We start from the raw sequence: 15,043 nt of genomic DNA on the forward strand, positions 1-15,043 counted from the left end.
TCTAACAGCAGCTGATCAAGCTTAAACGTGCTGCTGTTGTTTAGCGCGACATCCGCTGGTTTCCTCTTTCTGGCGCAAAGTGGGCGATAAACAAACAAGAGAGAAAAGCCGATCAGCTGATCATTGATCAGTTTCATGATTGAAGTAGAAACAGGAGAGGGAGGGGAGAGAATGAGAGAAGAAGAGGCAGCTGTGCAGCGTAAACACAGAATAACTCCAGCTTTGTGTCTTTTTCATTGTAGCTGAAACACAAACTGTGTTCCTTTTCACCTCAATACGAAACGCGTAATATTTTCTCTGAATACGAGACGATTCCGTTTTTTACGGGACGGTTGGCAACTCTAATAATTAACCTTATGAACAAAATAAAGTTCAACATCAGTAACATAGCACCACCCAGCTGTATATAAACTCAGTCATGCTAGCTAGCACACAGTACCAGTTATTGTAACTGACTGTAAAAAGTCAGCATAACGAAAATAAACTCCACCTAAACTTGGTTTATATCTGACCCAGATAGACTGCAGGTCATAACTTCTTACCTGAAGTTCAGTTCACCGCCTCGGGTCTCTGCTCCTCCTGCCTTTCCGTCATCCACCTGCCAGCGTGTTGCACCTGCTGGCCTCCACCACTTGCTAATGTTACTGAATCTGTGGAAGCTCCAATAGCCACCACCAAACAATTGAGTTATTTTTACACATCTCCCTGCATCTGGCCAATCTTTTTGGAACCTTTCAGTGTTTATACCATTACGGAAAAAAACAAACAAAAAAAAAAAAACCCCATCGGCCCATAAAAACAAAAAATCACCATCGGCCCACCCCGGTATGCCCGATGGCCAGTCCAGCTATGGTTTAAAGCTTGACACTGTTTTGTGTGTGCACAGAATCTGTCCAGGATTACTCTCTTTGACATTGTAACACTACTCAACCAGAAACCTGAAGCAACTGAAGTTACTTTGGCCTCATGCCTCTTAAGCCTTAATTGCTGCCAAACTAATTTCTTATCAAATGACAGTAGTGGTTAGAAGGAACGTCAGAGCAGACGGTCTGCAGAGGTTAAAACCCTTCCCCGTGGCTGTGTAATGTTTTCTCATCAATCCTGATGACATGAGCGCTCACACCCATCCCATTTTTTTCCCTTCACAAAACTAAATTTTTTTGTTTCCCACCTGTCAGGTTGTGTGAGGGGAATGATATAGGACGCATTTAAGGTCTTAGCTATACTATGTTTTGTATGTATCTATTACATCTTTTACTTCAAAGTTTACTTCACTGGATTGTTATAAGTCAATTTTAAATTAAAAAAAAAACAATTTACAAGGGCTTCTAAGAGACAGTCTTAATGTACTGCTTCACTAATTCAAAAAAAAAAAAAAATCTTATCATATCTTTTTTTCTGAGAAGCTGTACCAAAATGAAACACCAGTATGGTTTTATTGTTTAGCCATATGTTTTGGAACACAACTTCAACATGTATCAAAACAAATGGATACTGATCCATCTATAGCTTTATACACAATGGAGTTTGTACAGCTGCGCATCTGTAACATTGATTAGCCAGATTACACCAAAAATAAATTAATTAATTAATTAAAATAAAACACAGGGCCTTGACAGAGGACCTCGTGGAGGTTCTTGTGGGTAGCTTGAACCTGAACATGGAGTGATTCCATTTTCTGTTTGCTTTTTGGATGTTCAGCTGCTCTGGCTTCTTAGGTTACAAGGAAACAGCGCAATCACAAATATGTGTGTTGCATTATTTATGAGGACATCTTGATTTTGTTTGAAAAAACATGTTCCTGCCAAACTGAAATTAGGACTACTGATGATTTTGAATGGTTCTAATTATGTGTCATCTTTTGGAAAACTCGAAGGCTTGAAATCCACTCAACATTTAATTTACCTATACAAATATTTGAGCACAATAACACTTTTGATTGAAATGACTTAAGCGTCCAGAAACGTGAACATTGAAATCGTTATTGTTTCCACTCCACTTGGCAGCAGCAGGAGGAGGGTTTAGTCTCGGAGCTCTGATGGGTGGTAACCTTTAAATGAGTCTGAGGCAGCAGAACATCTCATTACCGTGGAGACGAGAGGTAAACACATCCTTCGACGAAGGACCGTGACAAAGAGCGCTAATTAACAAGGAGTTAAACACTTTAAAAGGCCTGATGAAAGAGTGAGAGGAAACACACAGAAATGCGTACACAGACACACACACAGGCACCTTAATCTATGCGATGATAAGCAGAACACATTTACCGCAAATAGCTGTTGAAGAAACATTCAAAGCCAAATGTATACTGCTAATCCTATGCCAATTATAATTTTAAATGAAGACATTCTATAAGAATGTAATCACAATCATGTGTTAACCTTATGTTGTACGGGTGAACCGATTTTCATTAGGAACAGGAACTAGTCGGTATTTGCTGGGAACTACATCAATGCATAACTGAGGTAGAGTTATGACGGTAGAACAAATACTAAAACACTGTTTGGTTGATCTTTAAGATGGAGTGTCTTGCTCAAGGAAGCTGCTTTGCAGCCTTAAAATCTTCAGGATATTACCTGAGAAATATGTGAAAACATAACATTTCAGACAGTTGCAAAGTTTGAGGGATATCGTGATCTCTAACCATCTCATCTAACCAGCATCTTTATCACCTGCTTTATCATCTTTATCATCTGGCCTTTCAAAGAAGGCTAGTTGGTGTGCACACTCTGACCAAAAATACAGAAAAGTTATAAGAAAGTATCTGAAAAGGGCGACTTGTTTTGTGTTACATATAGTCTAGAAAAAGGAACTGGGGACAACATCTCGACTCGATACTCCCATTCATGTGTTAAAATGGTGAAAGATTGTATGTAAACTCCCAAGTTCCATGTTTCATTCCCATGCAGACAAGTAAGATTGAGGGTAGGCTTTTTACCAGATTAGCAACTTTTACAGACATCTGTCAATAGACTGATTTTTCTCTTCAGTTCTAGAAATATTGCCGGGTTTTCTATTATTTTTTCCATGTGGCACCAGGCGGGTTTCTAGAGCTTTTTTTCTCTAAAAGAAAATGAAACCTTCATTAAAATACTGCATTTACTGCACGTGTGAGAAATATGTAAGAAACAAAGTCAGAAAGAGGGCAAATCCTTTCCCACAGCACGGTATATCGGGCTTTTACAGCTTAGTGTTCTTTGTAACCTTTCAGAGTTTAGAGAAGCTCTCACTACCTTTGTCACTGAAGTCATCCACCAGTATGACCTCTGTGATGAGCTGCGGGGGAGAGCGGTTGAGCACACTGTGAACAGTCCTTAGCAGAGATGACCAGCCCTCATTGTGGAAAGGGATGATGATACTGGTGTTGGGAAGCTTTTCTGCATACAGCTTCTGTCTGCAGCTAGACACACACACACACACGTACACAGACAAAATAGAAATAGATGTAGCACACTTGCAAATACATATATAAACACAGCGTATTCAAGAAAGGACAAGAGCATCTTATTCATATCCTGCATACTGCCTGGAATCATTCTGTTTTTTTTTCCTTTTTCCTTGCACACTTGTCTCTTCAGTACATCTCAGGTCACAAAGAACATGTATATATATATATATCAGCACTCAAATGAATGTGTATGGGCATGGTGAGCAGATGGCAGCGCTACTCATTTCACTGAAATACAGGTGCAATTTTCTCTGAAAGCTCAATTCATTTCCCTTTCTATCATCTGCTATTACAGAGACAATTGCATTTGTTCACCTCTTAGTAAGAAGAAAACAAAGAACAGAAAACAATTTCAAGGACTGCTTTCCAATACACTCCAGACATAGTAGTGGTGGACAAGCAGACGAAGACGACCACAGTGATAGACGTAGCAATACCGAAAAACAGCAACATCAGGAAGAAGGAACACGAAAAGCTGGAAAAGTACCAAGGGCTCAGAGAAGAGCTCGAGAAGATGTGGAGGGCGAAGGTAACAGTGGTCCCAGTGGTATCAAAGCACTCTATGGAGTGACCGCAAAGCTAGACGAGTGGCTCCAGCAGATCCCAGGAACAACATCTGAGACCTCTTTTATGGTTGAATGTCCCTTAGTAAGGAGGCAAGTTTTGTCCAAAACCAGACATTTTTGCCAGCCATCAACAAGCTGGCATAATTCTGTCTGAATATTTGGCCACTCTTCTTTTCAGAATTGGTAGATTATTTAAATTTGAGGTTGGAGCTTTGAGAAGAGCATTCTAGAAGTGTAATGCTAGCCTGCAAGAATTTGAAGGTAGTCATTTATTATTCCATTTATGCAATGTACCAGCACTACTGGCAACTAAAATGAGCCCCTTAGCATCATGCTATAACCACCATGCTTGACAGCGGTTAAAGTGCTCTTAGGATTGAAAGACTCACATTTACTCCTCCAAACATATCTTCTCACTGGGGCTAAATAACTTAATTTTTTATCTCATCTCATGGCATGTCTCATGACTGTGAAACTTTTCTTCAGAAGGCATTTGGCTTGTTAATGTGGGAAGCTGGACATTTCAGTCAAGCTTGAAGGTGTTGATTTTACTGTGTGTCTTCTTTCTCTCACCTTTCCTGTTAAAAGGGAGTTTTTCCTTCTCACTGGCGCCAAAGTGCTTGCTCACAGGTGGTCATATGATTGTTGGGTTTTTCTGTGTATGTATTATTGTAGGGTCTACCTTATAATATAAAGCACCTTGAGGCGACTGAGGTTGTGATTTGGTGAAGTACAAATAAAACTGAAATTGAACATTCTGAAGCAGGGGCTTCTTTCTTGGTCTGCACTCACTCAGTCCATGGTGGTCTAAAACTTGCTTCACTGTGGATAGTGACCCTAGTGTTTCAGCAGCTTCTAGCTTAGCATAGGCTTGAGCTTTGGTGATTCCTGGGTTGCTCCTGAACATCCTAATTTTCTTTTATCTGAGGGTGACAATTTGCAGAGTTCTGGAAGTCTTCCCAGACATAGTGACACATCCACATAACCTGTAACCTGTACTCATCAATTGTTTGAACTGATGAGCTTGGAATCAGCAGTTGTTTAAAAATGTCTTGAAAAGACCTTCCAACCTCATGTAAATTCACAATTCTCCTTCTTAGATCTTCACCGAGTTCCTTTCGCTTTCTCATTGTTCGAAGTATTAGTCAATCCAGTGAGAACTATCAAACAAGTCCTTATCATGCTTTCAAAGACAAATTAGTTTTTATGGTCATGATCATGATCACTAAGGGGATGTTAATAGGCTTTGGCCTTATCAAAAACACTGTAGAACTTTCAGCACTATTTAATCAAACATTGAAGTGAAATAAAAGTGTCTAAATTCTTTTACATTTAACAGAAAAATGAGACATCATATATTGTTACAAAACTAATCTTAATTTTGAGTTTTTCTTTTGGAATACTTTAACTGCTGAGTTTAACAGGTTTTAGTCTTTGAAAGAAAAGGGACACAAAATACCTAAAGTCATATCATGTGGAACACACAGTATGAATAGGGAAAAACAAGGCTGTGTTCCACTGCCTGTCAGTAATTTTACCAGCCTTGTTTAGTCAGTGAAACAGAAGCATTAAGAACTAGAAACCTTTCCTTTAACATACCAAGCAGTGACTGTGCAAGTGCAATAGTTAGGCACTGTGACAGGAACGCTTTAAGTTAGTTACATCTAATAGATTGTGATGAAGCCGGAGCCTCACAAAAGTGACCGGCTGAGCGAATCTGACTATATTCACATGTTTATTTTGTGTTCTTCTTCTTTTTTTTGACAGAGAAACTTCAAAGTAAATTTCATGTCTCTACTGTTAAACTTCATCCATCCAATAAGAGCTTCTTTCATCAGCTCAGATTTACAAACATAGAAAATTTGGTCTGCCGTTGGTCTTCAGGAGGTATTGTGGACTTTACATCAGATAGATTGTAGTGTTATATTCATTTTTTCACATTTATTTTCATGATGTTTTAAAAGTGCAACCATCATTTTAGATCAATTGTTTTTGAAGCTTTTTGGTTAAAGCAAATGATCTAATCTTTAATTGAGAGTTGCATAAAAAAAAGGTTACAAATTTGTTCTCATCATGTATGTTTACATGGTTGTCATGTGTTCCAAGGTAGTCACGTGATCAAAGAGAATAAACTGGGGCTAGGATGACAGCTTTGTGACATTTTCTAAAGCAAAGACCTTCAGATATGCTGCTAAATACATACTTAATTACTCGTGTCAAGAATGTCACCGACACGTTCCTCCTGTATCAGGGACAGTTGAACTTAGAGCAGTTATCAGCTGGCAACATGTGCTCTGACGATGGGCTGCAGCTACCATCTTGTGCATTAGCATCGCAGCAAGAGGCAGGACCCCTGCAGAGGTGTTAATCATAAGAGGACAGTTATATTCCTGCTCTGACAGAGAGAAAGTGTAAGTGTGTAGTGAACTGTGTCAGTCGATCAATGTCTGTGTTGAACATCAGCCTTCGTGTTATTCATTCAAATAAGAACACTGGGAGACAGGCAGGCTGACTGATCGACAGGCAGCTGGCCGACGAATCTTAACAAACCTTGTCCAATTCCACAAGGGGAAGGAGCAAGTGTGTGCTTCAATTAAATCTTTTCAGTGTGCAGAAATCGAATGTGTCAGTCTCAGGTCTGGGACTGGGTGACTCTGGGGCAGTGACAACATGCCAATCACTAAGAGGCAGACGGTGCCTATAGGGCAGACCAGGTGGAGGGGTTGGGTACAGGTGTGTCTGTCTGATTGGTCACACAGGAGTGATGAATGATGGCAGCCAGTTGGAGCAACACCAGTAATCAACGACACTCCTTCATTTAAGATATTACCATGCTAATAATTCAATTACAGCCCCACGAAACCAAGATGACTGCAGCAGCTGTCATGTAAACACCTGAAGTTTTTATGACCTTCCTAAATCTAAACACACTCCAAACATAGTGATTTCAAATCGGAAAAGAGTGTTCATGAAAGTAAGTGTGAATAGTATCAGACTAAATGTGGTCGCTCAGAATACAGAATAAGTACCTGTGTAAGGTGTGCCTTTACTCGTTCTTTCTTTGAGTGTAGATCCACACCAGTTGGATTTGGAAATAAAGTGCATACTTGCATAAGAAATTAGCTTACTATGCGGGGATGTTTTGTGATGATAGATTCACATTTAGTATAAGCAGGAAAACACAGGTCATCACAAGAGATGTGGCAGGTCAAGGAAAGAACGGCTTCTACAAACACTAAAAGAAAGAAACAGTCCTTGTGTAAAGCAGCTTTGAAAGCTTCCTTTCAAAGCTGCTTTCCACATGAAGGAGGAGGAAGGGTCAAGAGTCAGTGGAAAGTTCTCGTCAGGTAAAAGCAAAGCTGTGATTAAAGGTCTTTCACAATGCCAGTCTATGCTTGAAGGAAGCACACAGTTCACAGGAGTCTGGACAGGTTCTTGTTTCTTTCTCTCTCTTTTTTTTAATTCCACTTTTTTCTTGGTGTACCAAAGCCCCAGAAGTAATCCCTGACAAACACTAAACCAAACATGCTCCCTGTGACCTGCTGTTCCTGAGAAGATGAATTGATTCTTTGGGCTTTATTAAATAGGTCAAAATGTTGGCTTCTTATAAACACTTCTGGCGAGACACCAGTTCAAATAATCCATGCAGTGGCATCTGTCATATCTAATCGTAGACATGCATGTCAGTAACACATAATCATTTTCAGGCTCCTCTTGGACTTGAAGGCATTATAAAAATGGAGGAAAAAACACATTATGTTCAAAATTGTTCTTCATTTTCAAAAGTTTCATTGTAGATTTGATACAAGAGGCCCACAAGGTGAGTAATGAGGGCACACATGCTGATTTAACTCTGAACAATTTAGCCTTCAATTCTAAAATAAAATATTGCTTGCTTTTGCTTATTTTCAGAACCCAGTCTAAAAGAAATGGACATTCATGGAAAAACAACATTCGAATGGAGAGGATGACTACATCAGAAATCCAAAGTATTCAATAAAAACTCAGAAGATTCGATTTCTGGCTTTGGAGTGCATCCATTTACCTGAAGTGCACACAGACACACACAGACACGCAACTCACTTTTCATGGCGGATGTCAGGGAGAGAGCGGTTGAGAGAGATTCGGTCGCTGACATAAATGTTGAAGCCGTTTTCCCTGTAGGCTTGGTCGACTCTGTCATTTTCTGTCAGAGGGAACGGCTTCCCCTGCTCACCATTACCTATCAAACACACATGTATAGGTCAACAAATAAAGAGAAGAAAAAAAACACATTAAAAACGAAAACACCACAAACACAGAAGAGAAGTCCAACTCGGTACCTCGAACATGAAACCTCTCAAACAGTTAGCAACCAATTCAGCACATACCTGTCACTCAAAGTGTCCATGTCCAAGTCATAACTTTTCATTTTAAAGGATAAGTTTTTTTTTTTTAACCTCCTAAGACCCGAACTCTTCCACAGCATGCACTTTTCATTTCTCTTTGATATTTGGGCTGATTGGGACCTGATGAATGTAAAAACAAAGCATTACCAGATTATTTTTTTTTACCTAATTTTTGTTTCTAAGAAAAATGAGAGCTACATATGAGGATATTCGTTTAAAATTTCGATAGAACAGTAGCAGTATAATGTCCTCGTAAGTGGATATCAGGCCCTTGTAGAGCAAAATTGAGTATTTTGGTCTAAATAACCCAAAATGTGATGTCCACATATGTGGACGCCAGGTCCTAGGAGGTTAAAATATCATGCACAGTTGACATAAAAAGGGGAGATTTTTTCTAACAATCAAAATCACCTTTTATAAGATCTAACTAGGCTGTAAACATGTTTATTTCTGCTTTCAAGTTCAGCATTTTAATATGTGGTTCTCTAAGACTGGACTTACTTTTGCAGCTAGCCTCAAGTGGTCGTTTAAGTACTTCCAAAATTTAAGTTGTAAAGGTTTATATTTGAAGAATATACATCACTATAGGATTGAGATCTATAAGGTCTATTTATTAATATATATGAGGTACGCAACTCTGAAAGATATTCTTAATAGATAACCAGAACTGTGTTATGTTTCTTTGGCTTTAAAGGAGTTTTTTTTTCCCTGTTTCTTGGTTATTCAAATCATTTGAATAACAAACATATATGTGTATATATACACACACACACACACACACACACACACACACACTTGTAATTTTTTTTTCAACACTTGATTTTCCAGCTTGTAACAATAATGTCTGTCTATGTCAGTGTTATCATTTAGGTTGTTGGACAACTAGGACAAACAAGTATACATTTGTGTATTAAAGAAAGTAGATTAATATCAGACATGAAGGTAAAATCAAAGTGTTTAACACTTTGCAAAGTATTAAAACTTGAACTAAATTTTTAATATTGATGGGAAGACAGCAAGATGTGCTAAAGCTTAAGCCCACACAAAGAACCTACCAGCTACATTTAAAAAATGATTTGGTACAAGTGAATTCAGAATTACAGTCATCAAAATATAAATGTATGGTAAGCATAATCATTGCATTCGTCTTAGCCTGAAATATACTCAAACCAGGCTCAGCAATCCTGCATAATTAAAAAAACAAACCAAAAACACACATGAGAAATATTCTGCAGTGTCTATTCGTATCTTTCTGCAGAAAAGACTTTCTTGCATTTTGGGGACTAAAGTGGCAGAACTACCTAAATAAAACTGTAGAAATTATCTGCCATCCAAACATAAAGAAATGTACAGTATTTTCTGAATGTCTGTACAGCAGTGATAAGGTTTACTATATCATATTCACCATATTATATGCCCAAGGCATAATGTTTGCAAAGTAAACAAAAGAAGAAAGAACATCGGCACAAAAGTCAAACAGGAAAAAAAAAAAAAAATACAGATTCAGCCTCAGAAAGCATCATATTCAGCAGAAATCCACTGAGATCCAACAGTATCTACAGTCATATTGCATTAGGCTTTCCATCTACTCCTCATCAAGTTTGAAAAAATAGTTTTAGCTAAAGTTGTTTGGAGAGCAAGGAGTTTGGATTGCTTCAATTCAATTTAAATTCATTTAAATTCAATTAAATGGTAGAAATGGGGATGCCATTTGTTCTGTTGCACCTAATTAATGAGTGGCTAATTATTCGTACTGATGATGTTAGCACCTTGAGTGAAGTGAGTGAAGAAGCACGTAGCAGACATTTAGTCAGCATAACTTGAGTCTGCAAAGAAAAATGCAACTCTAACTTGCTGAATCATTTCCAGACGTGGACACTCTCCTCATATTTCATTGTTTATAATTTAAAGAATTTCCAAAGTATGAGAAAAATGCATATTTTCGCCTTGTGTGTTCCCACGTAATAGTCTTCAATTTGAATATATTTAGTTCATGGCTGTTGTGTTAACAAGGTGCAACAAGCTGTCAATATCGGCTAATCAGTTAATTGTTGTACAAACATCAAGTGTTTGTACAGTAACTATATAATACATATATTCAGCACATAGTTCAGATGTTTGACATGAACACATACTTGTGTGCCTAATCATATTCTGTAATCTTTATCAATGCACAAACATTGTAAAGCTTAAGCTCATATCAAAATGTGCATCAAATTACACTGTGCTGCTTGTTTCATTAGCCACTTATCAATGCTCTCCACAAAAACATACACACAGGCGCACAGACGCTCTATAGTCAGAGAAGAGCAACAAATTAAACTGAACTGCCTCGTTCCATTAGGCAGAAATGATCTGTCTATATTCCTGAAGGTAACAACTGTGGAAAATAACTCCTCACTTTAATGGCTCATTTCAGCGATAAACTCTCTTCTACCTAATTCTGTACTTTTCCCGGTTATTAGAAAGATCTTTGAAATTGGGATTTCTAGCCTTCCTCAGGCAAATACAAACCACACAGAGACAAATTATTTTTTAATATTTTTTGGGGGGTTGTTTTGTGTGGTTTTTCTGGCATCAGATTTATCGTTTTCATTATTTTCATTATGTTAGCAAATACAGTCACTCAGCTGATCATGGGTCTGCGCTAAGGAGAAGAAGCAAAAAGATGGAAGAAAATTGGAAGTGCATTATTCTCTGTTTTAATATTGGTCTTTATTTATTGAGAATTTACATATGAGCTGAAAAAAAAAAAAAAAAAGAGCGTGAATGAGTGACTTGAATGCAATAATGTCAAGCATTGATTGCAAACACTCTGAAGGGTTTCCATTGTATAAGAAGCTTTAATGTGCCCTCCTAAATTGTGCACATATAAGAAGAGGACATTCATGGGGTTCATTGATGTTGCTTGCAGAACAAGGCGCATGAAAGGTTTGAAAATCATCTGTTGGATCTCTTCTTAGGGTACAGTATATCCAAGGACTTTAAGGTCTTTTGGTCATGTTCAAGAGTTATGGGAAGGTGGAGCATGAGATGTAGTGTCAGCAATGACACAGGCGCTGTAGTGGTCATTAAGATTATAGGAGAGTTGAGCTGAAAAGCAAAGCTTTTGTTTTGTAAATCTACATTTAAACTATATGTAGTAATGAGCTATGGTTAGTGGCCAAAATAATGATATCCAGGATCTCAAATTTCCTCTCTAAGACATCTGGGCTAAGCCTTAGAAATAGTGTGAAGAGTTCAGACACCAAGAGAGAGTAAAGTTGGTTCAGCCTGAACCAACTGAGATCTAATCTAATCACGGTGCCTCCTGAGCACCTTCCTGTGAAGGTTTTCTGGGGATACCTAGCTGAGAGAAAATCTAAGGTAGACCCAGAACTCACCAAGGGGATTATTTATCTCATCTAGCCTGAGAGCATCTCAAGTATTCTCCAGGAGGGACTGAAAAGCCCTGATGGGAAGAAGGATATCTGCAAACCTTTCTTAGCCTGCAATTTCATACCCGACTTTGCATAAACCGAAGAAAGAAAAAAAAAAAACAGATATAATTCATCTTTTCTTGATCAATATGAAGCACCACATGTCTGTAGGCCAACTAGCTCGAATAAATCACACACACTTGATAATAGGGATGCTGTGCTTTTCTGAGGGACGAACTTAACTGATCTAGCTCCCACGTTTTCTTTTCATGCCCATATTATACATCAGATTGCACCTTTATGTCATTCTTTCCTCAAAAATATGTAAGTGCAAGGATTTTCTATTTATTAAAGCTTCGGAATGTATAGACATTTTCCTCAGTGTTAGAACCTTATCAACAATGGCATGTATGAGTTTTAAGCTTGTAGACTAGATGTTTGAAGGTTAACCAGATGCATCTGAGATGTTAGGATGTTTACATTTGTCTTTATTATCAATCCTGTTTTCTCCAAGCTGTTGAAGAGCATCACTGTCTATTGAGAAAATTAATGACTCATTAAATCTTTAAACAAGGGTACCTGAAAAAGCTGAACTCACTTTGCATATTTCTAATTTCTCTATGTGCTTTTCATGTGGTAGTTCAAACAAGGCTCAAACAACTGATTTTCTTCCATAATAACTACAATGTAATTCTATAAAAAGATTTCAAAAGGGATGATAATCTGTTTCCCACTCGAGGTCTTGTTGTACAAGATTAACTGTGTTTAATAATGAACTCAGAACAGCACTTAGAGCATTGATTCGCACTGGTTCTGAGAATGAGTGAGAAATCCACTTCGAGGGAATTAAGAGAAAAGCAGCACAACTTTAGAGTTTTAGTGTATGTGTGTGTGGCCTTCTGCTAAAACAGAGCAGATGTTCTGAAAAACAGCAGCATCAGCAAAAAGTTTGTACCTACCCATGCGTGCAGCATCTCTCCTTATTGCCTCGTAGTCGTGCCAGTCGATCCGCCGCACACCGTCAAGTCCCACCTGAGTGACCTTACGCAGCTGGTTCAACCACTGCAGTGGAACAGAAAACATAAAAGCCTTTAAGACTTGCGTCACAACTTTTCAGCTAAACTTACCATGTGGATGTCAAGTTTTTATCACATACAAATGGCTCCAATGATGGATCTTTCCTCAAAATCATTACACAAGTATTCCAAATGAACGTCATTCAAGAAAGCTTGCTGAAGCATATTATTGTTGTCATTATGTTGATATGTTTCCATAGAAAACCGAGTGCTTTCTTAAATATAGACGCAGTGCAACTGATATTAGAGGAAGAGTGGAAAGGATGTTCACTGTATTGGATGTTAAACAGTAATATTGGTATCAAAAACTGCTTAAATACAATATATGGTTAATTCACGCTTTTTATATCTCACCAGCCTTCCTGTTGTCTTTCCTTCTTAAAGCATGCTGCTGACAGCTGGGGCTTTATAAAAAGAGGAGGGGGAGGGGATGTGCTTTTTATTTGTATAACACAGAAAATGACATTCAGTTTTCCTGTCATCACACACACACACACACGCACGCACACTCTTATCACCATAAGCCATTATTTTCTACACAGAATTAAAATGCAAAAAACAGCCATTTACAAAATTCTTCCCACGTTAGAAATGACTTCTCAGTGTCTCGAGATATTACAGGATCACAGCACAATGGTTAATCAATTAGCTCCGTGGGAGGATGCAATTAGTGAATTGTTGTTAATACAGATGATAAGTCTGACTGCATGGAGTATTATTAACCAGGCTGTTAGCTGATACCACAGCAGAGTCAGACAAACAACGATGATGAATGTACAGCTGTTCTTTTATTTCCCCTTTGCTCTTCTGCTCAGTGTTAACACAGTCAGCCAATCAGCCAATATCCTCTGTATTTCAGTAAGTATACTTTAATAATTTATCCCAAACATGTAATATAGTATGCAATTTTACAACATCATTTTTAAACAAAGTATATAATCACAGTGGATGGACCAATTTAGACAAAAGCCCAGATGATTACAAAGGTCATGACTAAATATGACTCTCTGACCCCAAATACATGTTTGATCATCCTTAATGCCAGAGTCAGATTGTTAGGAAAAAAAAAAAATTACAGTTACCAAAATCATTATGATTCATGCTCTTGGCGCTGGGAACCTGATTAGGAGTTGAACTTGGCCGGCTGTGAGACAGGGAAAAATCGGGTCGTCTACTAATTGAAAGGCCAGTGGTTTGAGTCCTGGCTTCTACAGCCAACGTATCAAAGTGTCCTTGGGCAAGGTACTGAAAGCCAAAGACTGCCCTTAATGCAATATTGTATGAATTGAGTGTATGAATTTCCATCTAAATATGGCTTGTAGTGTCATGCACATTGAGTGGTCGATTAGACTAGGAAAAGCACTACATAAAAGCTTATTTATCATTTACTGTCACTGAAGTTCTCCAACTTGTGGTGATGACAGGTGGAAAAACCTCAGGGAAGGTTTTCAAGTTAACTGTTTTCAACTGTTCTCTTTCCTCGGGCATCAATTAGGGCTGTTTTCTCAAAGTCGGTCGCATGAGTCATTCACCCACAAGGTGTCCGTTGGCGGCTGAGCTGGACGCATAAGGTTGTGGCATTAGTGAGAGGCGTCTGTCTCTTCCAACACGTCATTTTATCAAAGTTTACACACTAATGACGAGAGACTAATCTCAACTTTTTCTCAAGAAATTAAAGGAATTATGAGTGGGAGTGAAAATACTCTTAACATATGACATTCTGTGAAATACACAAGAAGGGGTCTCATACATTAGACCAACGAGACTAAATATCGACCACAAGATTACCAATTCCTTTATTTGTGTACAGACTTGACAGCCGAACTCTTCAGTTCTAAAATTAAATGAATGTAAAGCTTCAATTTAATGCAACAGCTCAGTCATTTCATGTGCTTTTACAATGATAATAAACTATGGTTTTTAGTGACACTGTCAGAGAGGTATTCATTTTTTTATAATACCTGTTTCCTTAGTCTTTTTTTATTGAGGGTGTGGTTTGTAGCAATGTTATATCAGACTGCACATTATGAGATGTGACCAACCCATCTGCAATGCCTAATTAAGCATTCAGCGAATGTATAGCTGAGATTTAAGTGTGGATGCAAATAGAACTGCAAATTGCAGGCAAAGTGAAACGTGCTGCTAA

General features: G+C 38.2%; 1 protein-coding gene across 2 annotated transcripts in view; it reads right to left on the reverse strand.

The window, feature by feature from the left end:
* Window positions 1-15,043, reverse strand: part of LOC120734003 (polypeptide N-acetylgalactosaminyltransferase 10-like) — a 92,518-nt gene that overhangs the window by 56,404 nt on the left and 21,071 nt on the right. For both annotated transcript variants that reach the window (XR_005695944.1, XM_040032543.1), the window contains exons 2-4: window positions 12,781-12,883; window positions 8,098-8,236; window positions 3,234-3,400 (exon numbers count right to left, since the gene is read on the reverse strand). Coding sequence is in view for 1 of the 2 variants with exons in the window: in XM_040032543.1 (XP_039888477.1) it covers window positions 3,234-3,400; window positions 8,098-8,236; window positions 12,781-12,883 (409 nt within the window). In the remaining variant the exon portion in view is untranslated. The remainder of the gene's footprint in view (window positions 1-3,233; window positions 3,401-8,097; window positions 8,237-12,780; window positions 12,884-15,043) is intronic.

The sequence above is a fragment of the Simochromis diagramma genome, unplaced genomic scaffold, assembly GCF_900408965.1.
Source record: "Simochromis diagramma unplaced genomic scaffold, fSimDia1.1 OVJJ01000216.1, whole genome shotgun sequence".
NCBI lineage: Eukaryota > Metazoa > Chordata > Actinopteri > Cichliformes > Cichlidae > Simochromis > Simochromis diagramma.